Below are 27969 nucleotides of genomic sequence, written 5' to 3'. Positions count from 1 at the left end.
CGGTCGTGTTTTCGAATCAGAACAATACATTTTATCAATTTAATATTGCCATCGGTTTAGACTTTAGACGTTTCCGCTTTAGCGAAGAGATTTCGGGTCGTGTCGGTTGTGAGAAAAAAATTAATACAAAGCAAACGAATGAGGTGAGACCCAAGGGCCAAGACCATCCCCCCAACGGGTTGACCGTTGATCGAGCGGGAAGTATCGGAAACTAAAGTGGCATAATCTCTTTTCTATGGACGTGTACCCCGTGTGATAGTGATTAGAACATACGTTCTGCTTCTGTTATTATCATTTTCAAAACGATGTAGCTCACGCACGCACACACGCTCACGGCACACGCAGAAAAACGCCAACAAGTGAATATAACCGTATCATCATCATTATCATTCGTTTGTGTTCCGAGTGTTCCGACTTCCGACAGTGTCCGTCGTCGCGGACTATAGTATAGTGAGTGGGTACGCAAAATTGATTTTTTCTGTTGTCTCCCCGAACGGTTTCACGGAATAGAGGATCTTCGATCCCCGAGGATTTCTCGTCGCCGGATCCGAAACGCTCTTACAACCGTCGCTGCGCGTGCGATGTCGTACCGCCGTCCGTCTGCGTTTGACGACTACACATCGTTATCCGACAGCGATTGACGCACGATCCACCATCCAGACAAGTCCGTCTTATTATCGATCGGATCCAAAATTATTCCGACGACAGGCACTCGTGAGAGTCGGAACTCGTCTGTTGCGTCGCGATCCATCGTCGACATCGGTACGCCACTGGCGGAATCGTCCTCCGTCGGTCTAGGTATGGATCTTGGGTTTTGGGTCGTCACTTCTCCCCCTCCCAGAATCATTGCATATTTGAAAATCGTTTTTATATAAACTCCACTGATGGGGTACGCATTGTGTACAGTTAGTTCCCATCAAGTCGTTTGTCAATATATAAGCACTAAACAGTGTCCCTATTTGATCGTCTATTGCTTATCAGAATCTTTTTAGGGGTATAACAATCATAAGATTGTCGTGTTTGACTATACAAGTATACCCTGCTTAGCCAAGAGTTTAAGACTATCGCCGTAGCTGGTACTTTTGATTTTCATATTCATACCTAAGTCATACTCAACGTATTAAGACTAAAGTATTCTCTATTATATAGAATCTATATGATACTCCTAGGATATAGTTAATGTTTATAGGTATGCATCTTTTCATATTTAGATAACGTGTATATTTAGTTTCCATAAATTATAAATTCCTATGCAATAATATATTGTAATCTTTTGAAAAGTATGTATTTATCATTATGTTTTGAACCTATGCAAAAAATATAAACGTTTTTAAAATTATAGTTGGAATAAAACAAAGAAATTAAAATAATCTGCAGCTTGAGAAAGTAATAAGTATTGGTTTTGATATTAAGTTGAATTAAGAATAAATGTAAGTTCCCAAACTATCTTATATAAATAAATTAAATAACGACAATAATTTAATTTATTTGGTGTACCTGTAATTTATCTAAACAAATAAAAAAATAACATTTTAGTAGGCAAGTAAATTTGTTTTGTATTTTGTAATTTATATTAAATATATCTTACTCATGTTGAACATGTTTTTTTCAAATATATTTCCATCTTATTTTCAATGAAATAGTTCTATTTTATAATAACTTAGTACTTAAAAGTTTAAGCTCTGGTTTAAGCTATTATTTTGTAGCCATGCCCTTAAATACATTAATGAATACAACCTTGAGCTAGACCATTCCACATGAATTGGATTTTATGAATTAATCATATTATATTACTCATATCATACTTTTTTGAAATTTATATTTTGTATAGTTAAGTACCTACTTGCTTAATGTTAAATTATTGAAAATTTACATATTAAAATAATTAAATGTTATTTAAATTCTAATTCTATTAATATTTTTTTTTTCAATAAGTTATGTCACTTATTGATAGAGTATGAACTTTAAATGCCATGGGTGAAGGCAACCAGAGGTACATAGTGCAAGTATTTGTGGGTGCTTTATCACAATGCTATGAAGCACTCAGTGTGGAGGCTAGCAAACAAACTTCTTCTGATGAGATTGTTAGCTGTATAGTGGAACGGCTTTCTTTATCAGGAGGATGTGGAACTACTTGCAACAGTGCATTTGAGCTAGCTGAGGTGGTTGGTGATGCTCTTGGACGAGAATGTAAAGAACGCAGACTTGGTCCTACAGAATGCCCTGTTGCTGTTATGCTTTTATGGCCCCAACCTCGTAGACACACTCAACAAGAAGAATATTATAGGTAACACTTTAATTAAAGATCTTTTAATATTTAGTTATTTATTACATTCATTAATTGTTATATTTTCAGATTTTATTTGAGAGAAAAACTATCAGACAGTCTATGGGCTGATGGTTTCACTATGGACCCGCAACTCATAAGAGACTACTTCTATAGATTTCTTTATCAACCCCAAGATCGAGAATATCCAGATCTTTGTCAACTTCCTGATCTCAATGAACAAACACTTTTAGATAACCTAAGAGCTAGGTTTTTGGCTGGTCATATATATACATATGTAGGTTCCATTTTAATTGCAGTTAATCCTTTTAAGGTAATGTATATTTATAGTTAGCTAAGCTTTTCAATAATAAAATATTTTGGGATTCGTTTAGCAGGTGATCTACCAGACTTCTATTTGGCTTAGTAAATAGTCACTAATTAGACATTAATATATGACCTACCTACTTCTTAAACATTTTTGTTCATCTGCATTTGAGGCCAATCCAAAAAATTTTGGAATTAAATACCTATAATTTATCTTATAAGCTTATCAAGTCTAAGATATATGCTTAAAATGATCAAACACATACTATTGTGTGTATGTGGTCAGTAAAACAATTTTAATGTTATGAAAAATGTATTGTGGTATAATAATAACAATATATTATAACAATATAAAACTGTTTGAGTCTATAGTACTGAAACGAATCGAACGTTCTTTCTTAACCACCTTATCAATTGACCATGGGTTCTTTCCAGGTCGCTCGACTGCGACTAGTCATGTAGTTTTTGCTTCTTACCTTCACGCGGCGTTTGAATTAGGTAGTCAAGTTGATGTGATATACACGGACTTTTCTAAAGCGTTCGACTCCATAGACCACAATGCACTTCTTTATATCCTCGACAGACTTGGTGTTGGTGAGCCACTTTTATCATGGTTTAGTTCTTACCTTAGTGACCGTCGACAATTTGTCAACCTCTTCGGGAAGTCATCTGATCTCTTCCGTGCATCGTCCGGTGTTCCACAAGGTAGCCATTTAGGTCCCTTATTATTTAATATTTTCATTAATACTATGTGCTCAGTTGTTTCCCCTTGTCATTTCCTACTTTTTGCTGATGATTCTAAAATTTTTCACACGATTACCTCAAATAATGATTGCCTCACTCTTCAATACACCCTTGATAAATTCACCAATTGGTGTAGTACGTTTAATTTATCTCTTAACTTCTTAACATCTCTAAATGTAAAGTTATGAGTTTATGACTTTCTATCGTTCTAAGGCAGTGATATATTTTGACTATAGACTTGATGGTATATCTATTCAACGTGTTAGCCAGGTCCATGATTTAGGCATTTTATTTGTACCTTCTCTTAATTTTAGCCCTCATATTGATTATATGACCTCAACCAATTTTAGTTCTGCCAATTGCCTTCTAGCTATCTATAATGCTTTAGTCCGTTCGGTTATTGAATATGGGTCTATTATTTGGTCACCATATACCACAGTTGACATTTGTCGGATTGATCGTGTACAAAACAGTTTTATGCGTTTCGCCGGTTATTGCCTCAACATTCCTCATCCACCACATGATTATGGGCCATTAAGTCAAGTTCTGAGACTAGTTCCCCTTTCTGTAAGGCGTGATAATTTTGATTTCACTTTTATTCAGCGTCTGATCGAAGGTCAAGTTGATGCCCCAAGACTACTTGGAGAACTTAGCTTTCGTATTCCTAGTAACACTAGGCTTCAATGTAATTTTTATATACCCACCAATAAATCAAACTTCTCCAGGAATGCCCCACTTATAAGGATGATGCATAATGCAAATAATCATATAGACTATTAAGCCATATGTAGTACGAAGGCTCACATTTTTTTTTTTCACATAACTTACACCACGTTGTTTTTTTGTTTTACTTACTTACTAATTCTTTTTCTTCTCTCTTTTATTAAGTTAGTATAAGTTACGCATCTTACATATATTGTATATGTTTTTTATACTGTTATCTATGTACTTCCTGTCTGTTATTTTGTAAAAGCCGTCTGACATTGATTATAATAAATAAATAAATAAATAAATAAATATTATATTATGTAACAATAATTTGTAAATTCATAGTATTTAATTAATAATTACCATTATATTTTACAGAATAATAAATTTAAAATAATTATATTTTTGTAGATTCTCAATAAGTAGCCACTTGCTAAACATATCTAATATTATAATATAAACACCTACCTATATCTAATTTTATTTATTTTTTGTTATTAGTTTCATCCCATTTATAATCCAAAATATGTAAAACTCTATCAAAACCGAAGGCTTGGTCCAGAGCTTCCTCCTCATATTTTTGCCATTGCTGACGCTGCATACCATTGTATGCTAAGAGAAAGACGTAATCAGTGCATTGTGATAAGTGGAGAAAGTGGTAGTGGCAAAACAGAATCTACAAATTTTCTTTTACACCACCTCACTGCCTTGAGTCAGAAAGGTAGTCATGGTAGTGGTGTAGAACAAACTATACTCAGTGCTGGTCCAGTGTTAGAAGTATGTTATCAAATAACTGTTAAATTCATCGTTTTTTTGTAACTGAAATATTTTGTTATCATCTAGGCTTTTGGCAATGCTAAAACTGCACATAATAACAATTCAAGTAGATTTGGTAAATTCATACAAGTTAATTACAAAGAAAATGGAATGGTACATGGGTAAGTACTTAATAATTGAATTTTGTATGTTTTTTACTTGTTATAATTTTTTTTTTATATGATCATTTAAAATCGTATTTCAAAATATATTTTTTTGTTTTTTCAAAAATTTTAAGTAATTTTACATATTTTAACTTTTTTATTTTTATTTAGTGCGGTTGTTCAAAAATATCTTTTAGAAAAATCTAGAATTTGTTCCCAGGGACAAAATGAACGTAATTACCATGTATTTTATTACCTATTGAATGGCGCTAGTGATTCAGAAAAAGAGGCATTGCATTTACACCGAGTAGATTATTATAATTATTTAAATGGGGTAAGAACATTTTTTATCTATTAAATCATTAAAATTAATTTTTTCTCTAATAAATATATATATGTGTTTTTGTTTTTAGAGTGGTTGTTACACTTTAGGGAATTTAGACGAAAAATATGAATTTTCTAGATTAAAACAATCCATGGAAATGGTAGGTTTTACACCTGAAAAGCAACGACGATTATTTGCAGTTCTTTCAGCAGTTTTATTATTAGGTAATTAATAATTATACAGTTGCAATAATTCTTTTCCTCAATACTTATTAGTTTATTTTTATTTTTAGGTAATGTAGATTTTCAACCACGCAAGTCTGCTTACCATCATGACGAAGCGGTTGCTGTACGTAACCCTGAAATAGTGTTTTTAATATCACAACTCCTTAGAGTAAAACAGGAAACATTGTTAGCTGCTTTGACAGCTAAACGCGCTAAAGCATCTGGAGAAACGTTAGTAATTAACTATAAGTTGCCTGAGGTAATATCACTTTCATCTTTCTATTTATACACTTTCAAACAACATTATTGTTTTGAATATTTTAGGCTATAGCAGCTAGAGATGCAATGGCAAAATGTCTTTATGGCGCTCTATTTGATTGGATTGTATTACAAGTAAACCATGCTTTACTTTCAAAAAAAGATACTTTAAGAGATCATCAAGGAAATTCAATTGGAGTGTTAGATATATTTGGTTTTGAAGACTTTGGTATTTCAAATAGGTAAATAATTATAAAGAAATTTTATACTTTGATTTATCTACAATATATGTGGTTTATTTAGTTTTGAGCAATTTTGCATAAATTATGCTAATGAACATCTACAATACTATTTCAACCAACATGTGTTTAAATATGAACAAGAAGAATACCGTAAAGAAGGAATTAAATGGAGCGATATAGATTTCTTAGATAATACTGGATGTTTACAAATGATTGAAGGCAAACCTAATGGATTATTATGTGTTTTAGATGATCAATGCAAGTAAGTAATAGTACTAATAATGTTTACAGCTAAATAAGACATAACTTCATATTAGGTATAGTAATTATTATATAGTATACTTCAGTGCGCAACTAGACACTTGGAGGCCCTAAAGCAAAATATAAAATGAGGCCTCATACTCAAAATTTAAATGATTCTAAACAATCTCAGGGACAAGGTTGAAGTATATAACTTCCTCACCACCCATCAGCCAATAAAAATCCTGATTACTAATTTTGTAAAATTAAATAACAATTCTATAAGCCACAATTATAATATTTGTATAATAACATTTGAATACTGTCTTGGTGGCATGATCATTTTTACGTACAATTATTTTTACTTCGATTAATAACCACAATGGATAAAATATTATTATAATACACTCTTCAGTATTAAAATTTAATTTTGGCAACTTTGTTTGCTAATAAATATATAAGTAGTTGGTGCAGTATGAATAACATATATATTGAGTAAGCTCGTGAGTATTTGGATATTAATAAGTTATAAGACAAATTATACATCAATGATACTTGAGAGTTATAAATTTATAATACCAAATTTCTACGAAGAAAATTGGTTATTTAAAACACTCTTGCACCCATTTACTATCTATTACTCATTGAGTAATAAACTTCACAGGATATAATTATGTATGCCATTTTTTAGTCATACATAGATATTTATAATAAAGTATAAAATGTGAAAATAAAACAAATCCAATTTGATTATTTTTCCTTGAGCAGTCGTTAACTTAACTAAAAGGTCCTAAAGTTTCATTTTACTAACTTGCCCTCTAGTTGCGCTATTGATTACATAAAACTGTACTGTAATTTCACTATTATTATTTGTTTCTTAGTTTTCCTGGCTCATCTTCTGAAACATTATTACAAAAATTTAACTCTGTTCACAAGGATAACAAGTTCTATGAAATGCCTCAACGTAAAGAAAACGCTTTCATTGTGAGACATTATGCAGGACGAGTTAAATATCAAGTAATTTAACACATAATTATTATAATTTAATTTTTAATAAAATAGAGTTGTATAGCTTAATCTTAATGTGATTTATTATATTTCACCATTCCAAATATTCAATTACCTTTTGAGTTTAAAATAATAATTAGATTAGAACAGCTTGATTTTTTCAATTTATGAACACATTTTATAATTTAACTGATACTAATGTTGTATTCTTATTTAGAATTTACGACTTAATAAGTAATTTTTTAGTATTTTTAAGAAATTCTTAAATTATTTCTACTAATAAAATTTAAATCTATTTATACTTAATATCAAAATTATTCATTTTATTTAGGTTTTTGAAATGAGAGAAAAAAATTTAGATCTTATGCGTCAAGACATTGTAGGTGTATTGAAAAATAGTAGCATGGCGTTTGTTCGAGAACTTGTTGGTGCAGATCCAGTTGCAGTATTCCGCTGGGCAATTGTAAGAGCATTTTTCAGGGGTTATTTTTCATTTCAAGAAGCTGGTCGTAGACATCGACAAAGTAGAGGTAATCCTTTGTGTTTTTTAAACAAATAATTTAGTTAAATTCATAAATATTTAAAAATTACATAAATTAATATTAAATTAACTTATTTTAGTTGACGGTGTAAAAGCTTCAAGTATATCTTTACGTTTCAGAAATAGTTTGCAAAACGACAGCTTAATCAGGTATTTTATTTTTTCTTCCTTTAATATATTTATTGCATCAATGCTATAAAACATAATAATGTAACTATTTAAGGGTAGTTAATCATTGAACTGTGTATATATATATAAAACTGTTAAATTAAAAAACTGTATTGGTATTATATTTATATATTATATATTATGAAAAATTACAATATAATTCATTAAATTTTAGTTATTAAAACAATTGATTATATAAAAGAGGGTGAAAAAGTACTTTTCAGACAGACTATGTTTAAATCTATTATATCCTTAAAATAAATAAATTAGTTAAGATACCTATATTTCATTAAGTTTAGTTTAGTATATTTATATTCAATTGTTATTCAATTATTATAATGATAAAGTTTTAACAGTTCCTTACTACTTAACATATATCTTCAAATATTATATGGAGTATATGATGACTAAATTATATCTCCATTTAAATTTAAAAAAAAACATATTTTTTTAATTTCTTTAAAATTATTAGCTAACATAAACTTAATTATAACTGAATATTAATTTTTATGCTACCTCCAGTCATCTAGTTACAATGTCATCAGTAAACCTCACCATAAATCGTATAGTGTAAGTTAAGTTTAAGTACTATTGTTACTGCTTAAAATGTATCTTTTTAATTTATTTATATTATGCATTAATTTATGTACTATTAAGACATATTATATGATATGTGGCTTATACAATTTATTTTGGGCCAGTTTTATTTAAATTTAGAGTTATAATTATTTTTTTCACTTGTTTGCTCTGAATGGATTGAATTTTGATTTTTTTTACTGTTATTTAAACAAAATAAATTAGCATTTTGTTATTTAAAATAATATTTACAGGTTTACTCCAAAATTTCCCGTAAATTCCACACCATATGGAGGTGGATATGTGCTTAATGTGGGTAAAAAATTGGCATCTGCCCCCAACAATGAACATAATATATATAAAAATCATTCAGCTTTCAATAAATTTACAAACTTAGAAACTGTTAATTCTAATAAAATTATTAATAAAGAAGATATAAAAACTCGTGCCAATTGTAAATCTACAGATGAAGATAAAGTCATTGAACGAGCTACACAAATTGTTATGTATGTTTCCAAAAATTAAACCTATTAAAACTTGGTGTTCGGATGGTTTCGGAAATTTAAAAAAAAACACTTAAAATGGGAATCTTATATTTTATCTATGCTGTCCATTAAACAAACTTTACTCTAAACATATTACAACATTACAAGTTTTGCATAAAATTACATTTTATGAAATTATAACTTCTTTTTTATCATTATATATATATTTTGAATTGAACATAATATTGTTTATTAAGCATGGGATATGATTAAATTTTACTCTGTATTATTTAAGCATGTGCATGGTTTGAAATAATATTTTGTAAATAATTAGAATCTAGGTTTTTTTTCATCTATATTATAAAGTTAATAAATTATATTATTTATGGTGAAAATTTTTCCATAAGCAATTTTTTATATCCATATACCTTCATATATTTCTCGTATAAATATTTATGCATTCTTAAACAAGATACAATTTATTATTTATAAATATTAAGTATGAATTTTATTAACAATTTATAATGGTTCCCTATTTATTTACTTTAATAATATTAATTTAAACTTAAAAATCTTTGTATACTTTGATCTTGTGCTTTTTATTTATTTCAATTATTTACTAACAAATAAAATTGTTTACACATTATATATTTTATATTTTTCGTGTTAACGCACTTACATGTACACAAATTAAATGCCTATAGACAGTTTTATTAATATTTTTGTTCATTTGATACAGCTAATAAAATATTATATTTTACAGGAAAAATAAATCTTTTAGACCTAAAGACCGTGGTAACAAAGGATTAAAAAATCTTCAAAGTGTAAAAACACTGGCTGGACGAATACAAGTACAGGGTTCAATTAACAGTAAAGCGCGTAAACAACCTCTAACTGTAACTGCTCAGTTTCAAATGTCTTTAAATAGCCTTATGGATACTCTTAATCAAGCAAATCCGTTTTTTATTCGATGTATTAAAAGCAATAGTAATAAAGTGAGTTTTTTTAATTATTTCTACAACTATAAGTTTAAATTTAAATTTAATAATATTTAGGTTGCAAATATGTTTGATCATGACACCGTTCAAAGACAGTTACGCTATACGGGAATGTTAGAAACTGTTAGAATTCGTCAAGCTGGATATAATGTAAGACTTAGTTATGAAGAATTTGTTCAACTTTATCGAATATTATTACCTAAAGGACTTAATAGGTAAATAAAAATAAAAACTTTTGTATATTAGTATTGTTTTAATCAAATTTTAATTTTGTTGAATTAACTTAATGTTATAGCAACTCTCAAGATGTTCAAAATTTTTTACAAACATTAAATTTAGATCGCGATAATTATCAAATTGGTAAATCAAAGGTATTTTTACGGGAATGTGAAAAATTAAAACTTGACTATAGGCTTCACCAACAAATAATGGCAAGCATTGTTACCATACAACGTTGGTTTCGTACACTATTACAACGAAGGCAGTATCTTAGAATTACATGGGCTACAGAAACGTTACAAGTATAATTTAATTGTATAACATTTTATTTTTTTTGATATAATATATTTCATTTTCTTTTGTAGTCTTGGTGGAGAATGATATTAGCTCAAAGGTTAGTTAATAAAATGAGAATGGATGAATCAGCTGCTGTTTACATACAATCAGTATGGCGAAAACATAGGGTAGCGAGCTGGTATAAGAATTTACGAAGGAGTGTTATTACTTTGCAAGCCCATTCTCGGGGTTATTTAGCTCGTCAAAAATTTTCAAAAATAAAAAATACGGTATATCATTTAAATATATTTAAAAATTACTATAATTTTAATATTAATGCAATAATAAAATATAATATTTTCAGCGGAAGAGTGTTTCAGCTCCTCAAATTAGTAATTCTAAAGAATCTAGTCAAGAAGAACTGCACGATTCTGAGTAATTAATTCAGCTTATTATATATTTAATGGTAATAATTGTATTTAACTAACATAATTTATACTTTTTTGTTCATAGAAGTAGTGGAGGAGCAAAAGGTGACAGTGAATCAGAAGCTGATCCATTTGTTCAACCTAAAATGATTAATAATATTAAGTATGAAAATTATTTAATCATTATAAAATTTAAAGGTATTTTAATTTTTAATTATTTTTACTTTATACAGAGAAGAACAATTTAAAGCCCCAAAAAGAAAAGTTTCATCTCGTCTGAGAATAGAATCCCACCCAACTGATGTACATAAAGGTATATATAATATATATAAATATATTAACAGTATTTCATTTAAAAAAAAAAAAGATAGAATTGTTCATTATTTGCACATTAAAGAAGTATATTCTTATAGAAATTCACTATGTAAAATGATATTGAATCAAATTAAATAGAAAGTAGAAATAAATAAAATAAGTGTTTTCTAAATGAAAATGTATTACAGTTTGCATACTTTTTTATTGTTTATCATCTTTAAGAGGATGCTACTCTCTTGTCAGTTTTTCAAAGCTAACATGGTAGATAGTATGTTTTTAATAATCTATTTTACTACATTATGATTAATTTATTATCTGATGAACTTCTAAGGGACTTTTTTATATTTTTATTTTAAAGCTAGTTATGAGTATTTTAAAATTGCCAATTGTTTGTCATGTAAAATTAAAATCTTGTAAAAAAAAATTATGAAGTTTACTAGGTAATATTTTTAATTTTAAATCTGATAATCTAAAGTTCATTCAGTCCCATATTAAGAAAGCGCAACCGCGCAACACTCATATTTGTTGTCTCAGTCTTACAAACGCGTAACATAGCAAATTTACACTCGGCAGTTTATGTTTTACTCTTTTGAGCTTAAAAATTAAATTGAATAGACCTTTTATGAAACTTGATGGTAAGAACATTATTTGTGTTTTGTTGGAAATATTTTTTGATGATTCAGTTTTTAAGTGAGTTATGTGCGTATAGTAAATTATAAATTAAAAGTACTTCCAACAAAGCATAATGAATGTTCTTACCATCAAGTTTAATAATTGGTCTATTCGCTGAAATTTTTAAACTTACGGAGTAAAACGTGAACTGCTGAGCGTACATTTACTATGTTACGCGTTTGTAAGACTGAGACAACAAATAAGGGTGTTGTGGTGCCCTCTTAAACATACCTGAGTTAAATAGATAATTCAGAATGTACAATTTGCTATTTAATTTGTTTGTAAAACAGAAAAAAACGCACTTAGGTGTAGCCCTCTCTTAAAGTATTTAAGACAATGGATAAGTAATATATTTGATTAATAATTATCAAACAATAGAAATTTATCAAATTTATAAAAAATATACTTGTTTGTCAATTTTAAGTTTATATACTTATAATTTTAAACCACCTTTATCATACTAATAATTCTATGAAGTATGACAGCTTTCAATAAAGTTGATAATTTACAAAAATAAAATTTAGGACGATTTGTTTCCATTTCTTTATCAATAAAATAACTTTTATATTACTTTAACTGTTAGAAAAAAAAAAATTTACATTTATTATTTTATAACAACTATTTTCCATTTATAATTTTATCATGTTATATGGCTTAATATATAGTACATTACATCATATAACATAGTACATGACCCTCCCTTATATTTGTATACAATGATTAATTTTAGTGTTATAGTAGGTACTGTTACTATTGTAATTTATTTTTTAATAAAATTAATATTTTCAACTTCTTAGAACGTTTTCACAAGACTGATGGTCCAACTCATGAAGGAACAGCATTTAGTGACAGTGAATTAGATGATACTCACATTAAGCCACCAGTTGTTTGGAGACGAAGAGAACGAACCAGTGAATCTAATAAACGCACTTTACTGACCAGAACTCCTCATGTTACTTCTGAGCCAAATCCACCTGTCCGTTTATTGGGTCGACTTCGTGTATCAAATACTGAACCAGCACCAGAGTAAGATCATAAATATTTTGATATGATTAAATATCAATTGCCTACTGTCTAATATAATGACTAACAGACAGCACAACTATCTTCATTCTTTTAGTTTATTTTTACCTTTTTATGGCATCAACAGTGAAGTTATTGGACCATTATATTATAATATTATTTACATATTATTAACATATTCATTACGCTACAATGTTAATTGAGGCCCTTAGGATCCTTTAATGTCATTTGGCATGGATTTACTTTGACTAATTAAATATTATAAAATATCTATTCATACACTATTTGAAAGTGTTACCACATAAGATCAGTTTTTATTTATTAGATATTATTGAATGTATTCATTGGGATGAGAACCATAAAAAAATGTAAGCAGTCAGTTTTAATCTGTTTAGTTTATATTAAACCAGTAAAGATTTTAGATAAATTGTATTATAAACTTGGTGATATAGACTACTTTTGTTGAATGTGCTAATGTTTCTGAAAATTAAATTTTGAAACTTAATTCAGTATATCTTCGGTATTTAAAAGTATATGTTAGACGGAATGAAAATACAGTAAACTGGGCATTGAGGTGGATGTTTCTTATCTATGAGTGGGTCTGTTTGTTATGCGAGTGTGAAGTTCTTACTTTGTGTTTCTTATAACTATAAATTGTTGTTATAGAATTAAGAAAAAGTTATTAGAGTCTTGAACTATTTCTATTGTATTTTATTTTTATTGAAATCCGTAAACGTAATCTTTTTGATAGCAATTCCATTACAAATGAAAAAGAATTAAAAAGAAGAAACAGTGATGGCTCAACCACGCACTCAGGAAAATCAAATGAACCAAAATTAACATATTCACCATCTTTTGAACTTTTGGAATGGAAAGGCACTACCATGTTTACAATAGCTGGCCATCGGTTTAGGAAATTAGGACGATTTACTCCTCAAGATAAATGTACTTATTGCAATAAATTGATGGATGCCTTTTTAACTCAAGGACATAAGTGTTCAGGTAATTTAAATGTTTTAATTTTTATTATTTTTTTAATTTTTTTAATTTTTAATACCAAAATGTCTCATTAAAATTATAAAGTTACACTTTGCTCCCCCTCCCAATCTTATTATTGATTACAAGAAAAACTTAAATTGAGTATGCTAAACATAATAGTTATATGAAATTTTTTTTGAATTTATCGTTCAGTGATTGTTTGATTTGTTGAACGATTTTTTTATACAATAATTGATTATTAACAATTCATTGTATTATATTTTAGATTGTAAAAAGTTATTTCATACAAAATGTATTCAAAATGGTGGTGTACTACAGATGCCATGTATACAACAAAATGGAGGTAATCGACCAACTAACAGAAGAAAACATAGGAAACCTGCCCCTGCTGGCAATAAAGCACATATAACACCAAACATAGCGAATAATCAAAATAATACTACAATAGGGAAATTCAGTTTAACTGGTACATCAGAATTCACAGACCGTACTGATAAGATTATATCTGACGTGCGTGAACTTAAAATGATGCAAGATTTTATAACCAAAAAGGTTAGTTTATATTGTTTATTCAAATATTATTATTATATTATTGATATTATAGGGTCTAACAAAAAAAAAAAAAAAAAAAAAAAATGGCTATGGCAAACTGGTAGCCTAACTGTGATGACTGCTTTTTTAACCATTATTAACTACAGTAATTTACATCGCCAATTGATTATAAGTTCACATAAAACTATATATCTTCAGACTTCAGATCTTTTTGAAACCGTATAAATTGATATGCATCAATCAATAAATCCATACCATTTAAAAATTCAAATAATAAATATTAAAAGATCTAATAAACATGCATTTGTGATACATGTGTGTCTATACTCATAGTTATTTTAAATTATTTTACGCAATTCCTATAGGCATTGAAATATTGAATGAAGGATCTAAGATGACTTAGTCCTTCTAGAATTTTGTTAAGTATCCCATCTTATAAATTTACTTTAGTCACATTTTAAAAATACAGTGAAACCTCTCTAAATACCAGACACTCCTAGTCGCCATAATTTTGTCCGTTATTCAGAGGGTGGGGGCGGGTAAATTCTTGAAAATTACTCAGAGAAATTAATACATAAATATGTTGTTTACCAGAAACAATAGGCTATAGTCCTCCTATATAAAAATGCATCGCGTTATACCTATGACAGTTTCTTCTTTTATAGTATATATTTAAATTAAAATGTTAATGATAGGTTGCATTACGTGCAGTTTTTGTCAAATCTTAATTAAAGTAACATTATTGTTGACAAATATTGAACGAACTTCTCAAAAACAAAATACAAAATGCATAATACATGTAGGTACTTAATATTTATTTAAAATGTCTTATAATTTATATAATATTAAAATTGTCAATTACGTGCACTAAAAAAATTAATTACAAATCAATGAATTAAAAATTATGCATACTTAAGATAACATATGCTACCATAATAATATTTATAATTGCTCCTGCAATAAATAATATTGCTCTTGTAGGTTGGGGTAATACAAACACAGCATAAGAAATTGTATGCATTATTCTTACAAATGTATAAATTCTAAACAAATTATTCGCCATCATTTCTGGAGGTTTACTGGCAACTAAAAGTAATCCGGTGATTAAAAATATAGGTATATTTTCCAAATCGTTTAAATGTGCCCTAAAATTGATATTCAAAATTATTATTCATATAACTATCATTTTTTGTAAAATGGTTAACATTCATATAATTTTACCTTCTTACTCTTTCTACATCTGGATCATCATATCTAATTTCTCCGCCTCCTTTGCTAATTGCAGTATCTTCTGGGCTTATGAAAACCTATTAAATGTAATATCTCAGATATATATTTTTTACTTTAAAATTTAATTTTTGGATTGGTTAAAACATTTGATAAAAACTAAAAAGACCATGCGAGAGTATTTGTATACAATATTTCAATGTATAACAGTAAACGTTGACAAGTTCAATTTAAGATGACGTGATACCCACATGTGTTGTCTCCGTCTTACTTGTGCGTAACTTTACAAAAACTGTTTAGCGCGGGATAGAACCACTCAGTCTGTACTCTTAGTAGAAATACCAAAAGTTAACACAGTATAGAAGTTAATATTTTGTAGCGTTTTCATTTGTTTGATATCTTTAATAAGAAAAAAGTGTTTAATACTTTTAAAAAACTGAAATTTTTAAGTTTTTCAAACTTCAATAACTTTTGATATATTGGTGTTATAGAAAAAATAAAAACGCTGTGACACAGTCAAAGGTCTCATTTTTTCATGGTGAGAATTTGGTTTTTTAGTTATAACTGTAGATTTCTTGGTTCTCTTCCCGCACGGCCGCACGAAACAGTTTTTGTTATGTTACGCACTTGTAAGACGCGCGGAGACAACACATTATGCGGGTATCTGTTTCTGGGTAGCGTCAGGGATTTGAAATGCACCGTTTATAAAGAGTTCTTTATAGGCTATATTTAAGCTAAATTTATCAATTTTGATTCCTCCATTCGATCCTATGATGCGTACGATATGTTAAGTTTGGATCTAACGTTATTCATTACCAAATAATTCGTAAATGTTAGCATTCTGATTTCTGGTGTGTACCTAAGACTAAATTTGTTAAACATAAAAATATAGAATGGAGAATCTAAAATCTGTTTTCAAAATACTAATATCCTTATTATATTCATATCTATCAATCAGTACGTTTGGATAAAAATAATTTGTTTTTAATATGATAATCAGTATCGAGTTAAATAACAAGGCCAATTAAATAAGTTTAAAACAATAGGTAAGTGATAGTTTATATAATTAGTTAAGTAAATGTAACATTTATTAGGATTTGTTAAACAATAAAAAATTTAATTGCTAAGTTAATTTTCGAAAAAAAAAATTCTTACCATTATTTAGCACGAATTTAATTTAATTAACCCCTTAAAGCTACCTAATCAAAGTTATTAATAAAATATAGGTAATTACTATTTATAAAGGAAAAAATCACAAATTGGAGTTACATAACTAATTATAATTTTTTTTAGTTTTACACTTATTTCAAATAATTTAACACTTTCATAACTACAAGAAAAACGTAAATAAATCTTACTTTCTTTCGAAATCGCTGAAGTGCCGTTAAAAAAGACATCATAATCATTTTTAAAATAAGGATGCTAGCGTAAAATGCATAACATTCGAACACAGGATTTGATATTATAAACAACCCCATAGTAGAATTATTTGACATTTTACAAAAATATATTGCCGCACTTATTACTAATGATAAATAATATAACTTTGAAGATTAGTTTAACGTTTAACCAAGGCAAGCCGCGAACAAGGAATGAGAAGTATAGTTGGACTATTGAATACCGTGCTGCCACTTTTTTTACAAACTTGTACGATAACCCTCTACTTTTTGACCGATTATTAAACTTCCCCTTCCATTATTCGACGACCTACATTTTTTTTATTCGTAAATTATACGCTTACTTTCAAAATTATCACAATTTATTTATAAAGGATCACAAATATATTATAAATTTATAATATCGTAAAAAAGGGACAGTTTTAAACTGCATTATTATTGGACATCGAACATTAACTGTACCTATGAATTTATATTATTTAATATTAGGTAATAATAATTAATTTTTACTTTTTGATATACTACAAATGATCATAAAACCAATCAAACTCTTAAGTATGCAAAGATAATTAAAAATGTGCATTCTTTGATGATTGAGTTACCTATATTTAAAAAAATTATATAATAAACAATCTTCTGAAAATGTACTAACTGCTGTTAATAAATTGTGTTAACGATTGAAATATAAAGTTTTTTATATGTGCCAATTTATTATAAAAAATAAAATCTAAAATAATATATCATAATAGTTATTTTAAAATATTCAGAAGGGTTAGTTTGCGTGTTTTTTACTTTAGCTTATTGATTTTTTATCATATATTCCAATCGTTTTTTCTAAATAATTAAATGTTTTATGTACAAAGTTCAAAGTTCAAATGTTGGGCATCCATTTGTGTTTATAAGCCATTATTTTGTTTCAAATAGTTAAATTTATTAATTGATTTTACACGAAGACTATTATCTTATTTAAATGTCTAATTATCTAAGTTTATTGTTATGCTTAAAGTATTTTGACAAATTAGTATTAAAGTTTTTCTATATGATGTAATCTAATAAGTAGTTTTCAAATTTATGTTTGGCATACTTTCACTGAGTTGCCTTACAATTCTAATAATTAAGTATTTCTTAGACCGTTTTTATTTTTATACTCAATTGCATTTTATTTATAATCTATACAGGCTATTTAGGCTTAGCCTAATTATGTTTTTTGAATACTTTTTCTTGCAAGATGATGTATTTTAGATAGTAAGTGACAAGTGTAGTGAAAACATTATCTAGTATACAATGATGAGTGTTTTAGATTCTGAACAGAGCGATGAATGTATTGATTTTACTATATATGTCGATTGTTTAATGTTTACTTGCATGATTTATGTGAAAATTCTTCGATCATGAATGGTTTCAAATAACAAATTGGTGGATTAAGTAGGTATTTCTGAGAAATAAAAATGGATATTTTCTAGTATTATTTTAAAATAATTTTCAAAAATAAGGAAAATCGGAAATTTTCTATCAAACGATTTTTTTATTTTGTTTTAGAACAAAAACAAAGATTTAAGTATCTATACAGTTATTCGTTTTTGAATTATGACAAAATAATTTAATTGCTCCATGAGAAATCAAGTAAATATCCAATTTTGTAAAAATTTAATTTAACTTTCCGGTACTTTTTTTTTTGATAAATGAAGAAAAACTTATGGGAAACCTTGCATTACATTCTGATGTTTTTTTAGAAAAGAAAACAATTTTTATATTTACAATAATTTTAAAAAAAATAGTAATAAAACTTAAAATTTTATTACGCCTATAAATAGCTAAGCGTAGGTCAAAATCATTTGAAAGTTTTATGGTGTATTTAAAATGCTAAAATAAACATTCAGTGAAAATCTCATGGTCATATTTTTAATTTCACAAAAAACCAAATTCGATTTTATCGAAAATAATATGATATTGCGTAAAAATTCCCGTTTTCCTTAATTTTTTTTTTCATGATGATTTCGCAAACTGATGAAAATTTAAAATGTTCACCTTCAGAATGCATCAACTAGCTTCACTTTCCTTTTAATAAAAATACTGAAATATTTAAGATAATAATCGAAGTAATTTTTCAACTACTTATCGCGTACACTGACGCAAAAAAAACATTGTAAAAACTCAATTCATTCATCGCTCCGCTCAACGTTTAAAAAATATAAAATTTACTTTGTAGTATAGGCTGACTGAACTTGATAGTCTCTACTCTTCTACTGTTGGTTATCCTTATGCAATTATCTATCATTAACGATGTACACTCGACACCTACTGTACTCCATACAGACTACAGATTTACATACTTTCTCCCTTTTGTTACGTGGTTTGTAAAACCGAGACAACAAATGTGGTCATCGCGCCCTCTTCAATTTGAGATATTTTGAGATAATCAAAAAAAAACAATCATAGAAACTTCAAAAAATTAATTTTTTGATAATATTATACCTTGAATCTTTTCACCCCATTCAATGATTCGTCGATATTGATTTATAAGTTCAATAACAATAATTTGTGAAATAATATAATATGAAATATCGGTACTTGTTTGTTATCCCCAGCCAGCCCCACCAGTACACAGTATAAAATTTATCTCCCCTCCACTCATGTTTGTTATCGCTCCGCCAAAAATAAAATGTATTATAATACAATTTAAAAAATGTAATATAATTATAAATTAAAAAAAAAAAAAGCGGGTAAGTCGTGTATGTCGCTCTGCTGTACAGTAGGTTACAAGTTGGTTACTGTAATGGATGGAATTAAATTTGAATCCAATGATATTATATCATTGTATACGAAAAACGATTCTGAGCGAAGACGGTTTATCTGTCTAGGATATATTATAGATTATTAAAAATTTTCAAATCTTAGTTTTAAAAAGAAAAATTTTTATGAATTTCTAGTTTGAAATAATTTGCGAATCTTCGTGATTTTTACGTATTTAGTCAAAATTTGAACTTTAAATGCTTATATAAAAAAATTGTGACTATATATTTCTTTTACTTTTCAATTGCTATTGTAAAAATTTATAATGAGCCTTGTATTAAATTTTCAAATCTTAGATATAAAAGGAAAATTTTTTATGAATTTCTAGCACAAAATAATTTACGAATTTTCGTGATTTTTACATAATATGTTGTAAAAATTCAAACTTTGAATGCTTATAAAAAAAAATTGTGACTATGTATTTCTTTTATTTTTCAACTTCTATTGTAAAAAATATGTTATGAGCCTTGTATTAAATTTTCAAATCTTAGAATTAAAAAGGAAAACTTTTATGAATTTCTATCTAAGATAATTTGAATATTGCCGTAATTTTTACGTATTTAGTCAAAATTTGAACTTTAAATGCTTATAAAAAAAAATTGTGACTATATATTTATTTTATTTTTCAATTGCTATTGTAAAAATATATAATGAGCCTTATATTAAATTTTCAAATCTTAAATATAAAAGGAAAATTTTTTATGAATTTCTAGCATAAAATATTTTACGAATTTTCGTTATTTTCGTGATTTTTACATAATATGTTGTAAAAATTCAAACTTTGAATGCTTATAAAAAAAAATTATGACTATGTATTTCTTTTATTTTTCAACTTCTATTGTAAAAATATGTTAGGAGCCTTGTATTAAATTTTCAAATCTTAGAATTAAAAAGAAAAACTTTTATGAATTTCTATCTAAGATAATTTTAACATTGCCGTAATTTTTACGTATTTAGTCAAAATTTGAACTTTAAATGCTTATAAAAAAAAATTGTGCCTACGAATTTTTAATATTTAACTTCTATTGTTACATTGTGTTAGAAGCCTTGTAATAAATTTTCAAGCTTTTCTACCGAACAAATAAATTTTTATCGATATTTATAGAAAAAAAAACTAATAAAGTTGAAAAATTAAAATGTCAGTAAACAGCTCAAAACAAATCTAAATATTTTGAAAATTTTATCAAATATATAACACGCCTATATAAACATTCAGTCAAAATTTCAAGTATCTGTATAAGTAATTTGTTTTAGAGTTACACCAAAATAAGGAAATCGCTAAAAGTGAAAATCCAATGTTGTAAAAATTTAAATTTCAAATGCTCATAAAAATTTAATTTGAATTTCAGGTGGAATTTTTATTTGTGATAAAGATTGAAAAACTTGTAAGGAATCTTGTATTAAACTTTCAAGCTTTTCTACCCAACAAATAAATTTTTATCGATATTAATTTTAAAAAAACTAATAATGATCGAAAATTTGAAATGCCTATGAATAGTTCAACTTAAGTCAAAATTTTTTGAAAATTGCATGGTGGATAGAATATACTTATATAAACATTAGGTGAAAATTTCATGTATCTATGGTCATTTGTTTTAAAGTTACATCAAAAACCAAAATCGATTTTGTCGAAGAATTTTTTACTTTTGACCCCTCAAAGTACCAACTAGATTCACTTTCTGATCGAACGAGGTACTGAAGTCAAAAATCGAAGCATTTTTACTGCCCCAAAACGTGATGACAGACACAAAAAAAAAAAAAAAAAAAAACACACATCATGGTAAAATAAATACATTCATCGCTCCGCTCAAAATCTAAAATAATATAAATTTACAAAGAAGGCCAGAACTCAGAAATATCTTTTAATATAGTTCAAATGCATCATTTTTTTTCGAGATGTATTCTACACATAAATTCTGCCAAATAAGACTCTTAAACCTTTTTCCTTCCGGCAACTTCTTTTCTGACACCACCATAACGATCCCTTAATAATCATTATACGGTCATTTTCACAAGTTTCACTCACTTTAATAACATTACTTTTTTTGTAAAAATTGAATTCCTGTATCATTGTTGAAAACAACCATAAGTAATTCACTAAAATTCATTTTATTATTGTAATTTAATATTGGTCTGAACGAAGCAGGTAATATAATAACAAAAGCCAGCGAAGTACTAATATATTATTTGATATTATATTAGTATGATATAAAATGTCTTGCAAAGGATAGTTATTTCCAAAAATAGATCATCAATCACGAGCTAAACACGATAACTATATGGCGGGGAGATAAATTTTATACGGTGTACTGGCGAGGCGATAACAAACAAGTACCGAAATATCATTAAAATCAAATTGTACACATCCAGTTGAATGACTTATTGGTGAATAACTAGTTAGACACTTTTTTATTATTAATTGGGAAAATATTAATAAGCCACACAAAAATGAAAATTGAAAATTGTTCATATTACACATCCCACATAGCCAATTGACAACAAACATTATTTTTTCGTGCAGACACATTCTTTTCTAGACTTAGATGAATGATTATTTGTCAATATGTGATAAACATGTATTTAAAATTTGCCAGATAAAACATATTGAACCATTTACTTATAATTTATAAAATAAAAAAACATAATGCCTTCCTGTGCCTTGGGGCTATCAACATACAGGACCCATAACAAAAACCATATAACTCAGGACTGTTTGTCCTTGGGGGCTGGAGGAGAGGCAATGTGAGCAACAGTTCCTTCTCCGGCTCTCGGTTAAACCGGAAAAAACAAAATAATAACAAAAAAGGACTGTTTGTCCCTGGACCTACTTAATAAAAGTTTAAACATTTTTTTATTCTTATGTTGCGGTTAAAAAATATCAAAAGTACATAATATACTATGATACTAGTTACAGTTTTTTTATAAAATGTTTTAAACTCCTGAATTTTGACAAAATTAGACATTTAAGAGGATTTCAGAGTGTTTTACAAAATGCACAGTTAATATATAAACGATTATATTTTATAATATCTATATAGATTTTTATTTTAATATTGGTAGTAAGATATTAGGTAGGTCACTATTTAATAATAGTCATTATTGATCATTATTTGTAGGTCACAAAAAGAATACATAATAAATTATTTATAACTGTATACTAGTAAACTGCAACTTTATGATATTTAAATTTTATTTTTAATTAAGAAAAGTTTTGTATCTTGTAAATAGTGATTAAAAATTAAATAATTTAATTAATTTCAAATTTCAAATATTACAAAATATTGACAAAATTTAAGAAAGTATTATTTTTAACTTAGTCCTGATTAAACCTATTTCTTGAATGTGATATTAATTATTAGTTATTATTTTAAAATTTAATGACACAAAGTTAATAAAAAAACTAGCATGCCCACTTCTGTGACCCACATAAATCCTATACAATTATATTTTTTAATAGCCTGTCTCCTTTTTTTTACATATTCTAATACAATTCAAATCTACAACTTCAAATTATTAAACTCAATAGATACATTAATTTTATTTTCACTATTTTTCTTATTTCAGCTGTACAAAATTGAACGAGAAGAAGTTAAAAAACCATCCCAAGTTGATAGAATATTTAAACAGGCATTACGGGAATTTAAAGAAAATCTTATTGCAACTTATAGTGTTGCTAATAAACAAGGAAACGGCCAAGTCCTCAATATTAAATATAAAGATCTGATTGCCAACTTCTTACATGTAAGATATTGTACTTTTTAATATGATTACATGAACTTATGTTAAAAATATATTTAGGTGATAGAAACAGTATGTGGAAATGAAAAAATCCAAGATGATTTTCCAGTGACTCTTTGTGTTAATGCATTTCGTGGTTTTATGAATGAGTTTATGAGTCATAATCGAGTTGAAGCAGAAAAACCCAGTAAAACAAAACGTAAAAAAGAGAAAAAACAGAAATCGGAAGACCATATTAATCATGGTGGGCACATGTTACAAATGAGTATGATAAACATTCCTACAGCTTGTGAAGTTTGCACTTCATTCTTTTTGTGGCCAATTGAAAGAAGTTTGGTGTGTCGAAGTGAGTATAAATGTTATATTTACAACAATGATAACATTTTTTTTTACATTTTTATGATTTTAAATTTTTAGATTGTAAATTGACATGTCATAAGAAATGTTATACTCGTGCAAATCTAGAGTGTCTAAAAGACATGAATTCTTCTAACATGCAGTCAAAGGGAATTTGTGTTGTTAAAGGAAAAGTTTTTGGGCGTCCTTTAGGTGAATTGGATTTAAGTATGGGTAAAGTTCCAGCTGTTGTTGAATGTCTTATAACTATAATTGAAATGTATGGAATGTATACTGAAGGCATTTACCGTAAACCTGGGGTAAGTTTTTTAAACAAATAATCAATATTGTGATTTATTACGTTCATATAATTATTGAACAGATAAAAACAAATAATTTATTCATAATGTATGATTTTATGTATTTCATTATAGCTTACAACACGTGTTAATGAACTTAAGGAACTCATTGACAACAACGACGTAAGCAAAATTGAATTTGAAAAATATCAGGTAATAATAATAAAAAAATATTTGTTGAACTTTTAGCCATTATTTATACTTAGATCAAGAATGTATTGTATTGTATGTCATTAAATAATTTATCAAATATTTATATAATATAGTTTATTTGACGTAATTATGAACTTTTAATTTCAATAATATGTTTAACTTTGTAAACCAGGTTCATGTGCTGGCCAGTGTATTGAAGTCATTTTTACGTGACATGCCAGAACCATTGTTAACATTTGATTGTTATGATGATTTTATTCGTGCTGCTAGTCTATCAGAAGATCGTGTCTCAACGTTATTTAACATTTTAAAAAAATTACCAAAAGTCAATTATGATTTGATGGAAAGACTTGTTTTTCATCTTGCTAGGTACTTATTTTAACTTTATTTTTTTCTTGAATTTATTTTGACAACTTTATTCTCATTTTTCAGGGTTGCATTACATGAAAATGTTAATCGCATGAATGCTAGTTCATTGGCTATAGTATTTGCCCCATGTGTACTAAGAACAAATAAATTAGTTCCTGCACAAGAATCACTTAGGGATATTGAACAACAGACTCTTTGCATCAGTTCTATAATTAGCAACCAAATGGATAAAATAAAATCAACATTAGCTGACATTGATACATTAGATACTGCACATCATACAGCCACACATCGATTATCTTCTTTGCGTATTTCTAAAGTATGTGGATTATTAAATTTATTGAGTTGTTATGTATGAAACTAATAACTGAATATTTAAGGTGTATGGACCAACTGAAGGACCCAGTAAAATGGACGAAGAAGAAAAAATGTTGGTTGGACAAATACAAGAAATCAAGAAAGAGAAAGACTTTTTGACCTCCAATTTACCAAGTTTAAGACGCACAAATTCAGATGATGATCTCTTATCAACCGATGATGGAAGTTTAGATGATGTTGATACAAGTAAGTTATTATATTTCTCAAATTTTCAAATATGTACTTTGATTATCATACATTTGATACCAATCATGATTATTATAGTAAAAATATTACAAATAACCACAATTTAGTGTTTACCCTATTCAATACAGCCTGTCACAATCTATACTATTATTAAAACAAATAAATATATATTTAATACTATATTTTGTTCTTAATTGTATCCAGATACACTTGGTAGTAATCGCAAAGCTAAACTGAAGAATACTACGAAAAAATCCAAACGTTCAAACAACAATACATTGGATAGTGATGAGGATCCAATTATGGTTTGAACATAGTACATTCATTCAACTTTATAATGAATTTTGTTTTGTATTTTTCAAACATGTGTGTATTTTATTATTTAAGACTTAATAAAATACTTAAGTTATCCCAAAGGCTGTTACTTTTGTATAACTCTTTGTTTTGTATTATATTTTTTTCCATTGTATGTTGGTTAGTTGGTGCTATATCATTGTTATTTTATTTTTTTAATTACTTTTATTATTTATTTATTTTTTTTTTTTTAGTAGCCTTTTAAAAAATAAAAACATTTGTTTAACGTAAAGACTGTACTCCGATCAGAGTTGTGGTTATTTTGTACTTCTGTTCTTCATTGATATTTCTTTAGAATTTCGGTTATTTTGTTAAGAGACAAAAATGCATTTTTACTATAAGAGTGAGTTTATTTTTCTTTAATTGCCAACTTCTTAAACATCTTGTTAATTATTATTATTATTTAATTTAATCTTTTATACTTGTGTGTATATAGTTACTTAATGAAAATGTATTTTTTTTTTTAACTATTCATTATAGTTTATTATATTTCACTAATTATTTTACCATGACTAAATAATTTATAGAATCTATTTCATGTATAGCATTTATGTTAAGCTATTTTTTTTATTTTTATTACATTTTGTATTCATCTATAATATATATTGTTTTAAATGGCCCTTTTTTCATCTTAATTTTATTATTTTAGATTCTATATTTGTCAAATTAAATTTAAATGAAATTCCTACTGTTAGTCAGAAAAAGATATGTATTTCTATTTTTAATCATTTAAGTTCCCAAACTTGTGTCAAACTTTTCCATTTATTCATAAGTTTATATTGTATTTTTCGTGAACAACGAGCAAGTGCTGTGATCTAAAAACAAAATTAATTATTCTTATATAATGATTTACTATCTGTTTTTTTTTTTTTAATGTAAATAGAAGTATTGTACAAATAAATGTTACGCCATATTGAAAGACATAAATTGTTAAACAAAATTGGGTAAATTTTCAATTTTTGTGAATTATATAGATATTTGTAACATTGTGTTTCATACTCAAACTAGTTTTACAAAATTATTCTCAATTATTTGTTATGTTCCAAATATCATGTTAATAAATATGAAATTTATTTTGTTGTATTAATTGTTAATAAAGTAACCTTTGTTGAAATATTAGTTGTTAAATGACTAAATAACTAAGTAGAAAGTTACATTAAGTAAAATGATTTATAATTTATTTTAATTACATGAATTGAAAGAAAATGTTGAAAAACCCCATTTTTTTGTTTAGTTTTTGTTTACTAATTATGGAACTAATTTTGTAGTATATTAATTATCATAAATTAATTTTTCAAAAATGAATTTAGAAAAAAATAAGTTTTTGTTATTAATTAATTATTTGCATTTATATATTTTTTTAGGTATTATTTTAATTCTATTATTATTTGTATGAGTACCCTAAAAAGTTCAAAGTTATTTTGAATTGAAACTGCATTATAAATTCTAAAAATTAAATTTTTAATATAATGATTATTTATTCTATTAACATGAAGTTAAATCATGTAATTTAAACTAGACTTTATTTTTTATTAAACTGAAGTATTTTCTTTTGTCAATATAAATGAGTTGTGTATTGTTAACCATAATTGTTATTTTGTTGTTGTATATTATTAATATTCTGATTAACACTTTTAAAAGTATTGCCTTAAGTAGGTATACGCTATTTGTGTACTTGTCGTAGTGAAACTGTATATGGATTCAGATCTAGAAGATACTCATATCTAATTTTTTTTAATCTCAATAAAATTATATATGATTAGTTGATTATAATTTGAATTCTTTATGTAAACAAATGTTAAAATACATTATTATTAATTTAACAATGCTATGTTTTACTCGTGTAATATTATCTAATCTGTGATTTATCATACATTTCATAATATGTAAAATATTTGTTGTATTGGTACAGTGTGTGTTTTCATAAATGTTTACATTTTGAACCCAATATAAAGCTTATTGATTTTGTAGATAAATACTCTCAATGTATATGATAAAATGAACATATTTTGTTGTTGTATATGAAATTAAACATTTATAATTATATATTTAGTGGAAAAAAAATCGAATTTTCTGTACCTACATAATTCTATACTCAAAACCATTTTTATTTATAATCATAAATTTTTATTTAATAAAACAAAATAGTCATTTAGGGTTTATTG

General features: G+C 26.8%; 2 protein-coding genes across 5 annotated transcripts; one reads left to right on the top strand and one right to left on the bottom strand.

Moving 5' to 3' along the window:
- Nucleotides 1-65: 65 nt before the first annotated feature.
- Nucleotides 66-27630, top strand: LOC107168514 (unconventional myosin-IXb-like). 4 transcript variants are annotated; one of them, XM_015517968.2, is made up of 32 exons: nucleotides 66-798; nucleotides 1936-2287; nucleotides 2357-2600; nucleotides 4547-4822; nucleotides 4889-4983; nucleotides 5137-5299; nucleotides 5379-5514; nucleotides 5583-5773; nucleotides 5839-6014; nucleotides 6076-6276; nucleotides 7136-7271; nucleotides 7594-7792; nucleotides 7884-7953; nucleotides 8802-9053; nucleotides 9796-10027; nucleotides 10088-10245; nucleotides 10326-10551; nucleotides 10615-10815; nucleotides 10890-10960; nucleotides 11042-11116; nucleotides 11187-11266; nucleotides 12738-12966; nucleotides 13715-13965; nucleotides 14228-14514; nucleotides 23496-23672; nucleotides 23730-24015; nucleotides 24087-24325; nucleotides 24440-24517; nucleotides 24690-24886; nucleotides 24950-25205; nucleotides 25267-25450; nucleotides 25655-27630. In XM_015517968.2, the coding sequence occupies exons 2-32, from the start codon at nucleotides 1974-1976 to the stop codon at nucleotides 25759-25761; spliced, it is 5787 nt and encodes a 1928-aa protein (XP_015373454.2). In that variant the 5' UTR covers nucleotides 66-798; nucleotides 1936-1973; the 3' UTR covers nucleotides 25762-27630. The 4 variants fall into 4 exon arrangements, with proteins under 4 accessions (XP_015373454.2, XP_015373441.2, XP_015373463.2 ...); XM_015517955.2 differs by having other exon boundaries at nucleotides 67-798; nucleotides 11039-11116; XM_015517977.2 differs by lacking the exon at nucleotides 8802-9053 and adding an exon at nucleotides 8494-8541 and having other exon boundaries at nucleotides 67-798; nucleotides 11039-11116.
- On the bottom strand, nucleotides 15309-17353 carry LOC149056447 (microsomal glutathione S-transferase 1-like). Its single transcript, XM_089225237.1, has 3 exons — nucleotides 17100-17353; nucleotides 15736-15821; nucleotides 15309-15659 (listed from the first exon to the last, which is right to left on the bottom strand). Exons 1-3 carry the CDS (start codon nucleotides 17235-17237, stop codon nucleotides 15410-15412), a joined length of 474 nt encoding a protein of 157 aa, XP_089081363.1. The 5' UTR covers nucleotides 17238-17353; the 3' UTR covers nucleotides 15309-15409.
- Nucleotides 27631-27969: the final 339 nt, after the last annotated feature.

Source organism: Diuraphis noxia, unplaced genomic scaffold, assembly GCF_037042655.1.
Source record: "Diuraphis noxia isolate RWA-SAM2 unplaced genomic scaffold, SU_Dnox_SAM2 contig0004, whole genome shotgun sequence".
In the NCBI taxonomy this organism is placed as follows: Eukaryota; Metazoa; Arthropoda; class Insecta; order Hemiptera; family Aphididae; genus Diuraphis; species Diuraphis noxia.
Note: the sequence above shows the minus strand (reverse complement) of the source record. Positions and strands in the feature narration are given on the sequence as shown.

What these genes read in the sequence shown, in the direction of transcription:
- LOC149056447 (XM_089225237.1), bottom strand. Translation starts at nt 17,237, where the DNA reads ATGTCAAATAATTCTACTATGGGGTTGTTTATAATATCAAATCCTGTG. An exon ending in TTCAGCGATTTCGAAAGAAA is followed by an intron (nt 15,822 to 17,099) that starts GTAAGATTTATT and finishes TACATTTAATAG; the next exon opens with GTTTTCATAAGCCCAGAAGA. An exon ending in GATGTAGAAAGAGTAAGAAG is followed by an intron (nt 15,660 to 15,735) that starts GTAAAATTATAT and finishes TATCAATTTTAG; the next exon opens with GGCACATTTAAACGATTTGG.
- LOC107168514 (XM_015517955.2), top strand. Translation starts at nt 1,974, where the DNA reads ATGGGTGAAGGCAACCAGAGGTACATAGTGCAAGTATTTGTGGGTGCT. An exon ending in GTTTTAGATGATCAATGCAA is followed by an intron (nt 6,277 to 7,135) that starts GTAAGTAATAGT and finishes TTTGTTTCTTAG; the next exon opens with TTTTCCTGGCTCATCTTCTG. An exon ending in AAGAAGTTTGGTGTGTCGAA is followed by an intron (nt 24,016 to 24,086) that starts GTGAGTATAAAT and finishes TTAAATTTTTAG; the next exon opens with ATTGTAAATTGACATGTCAT.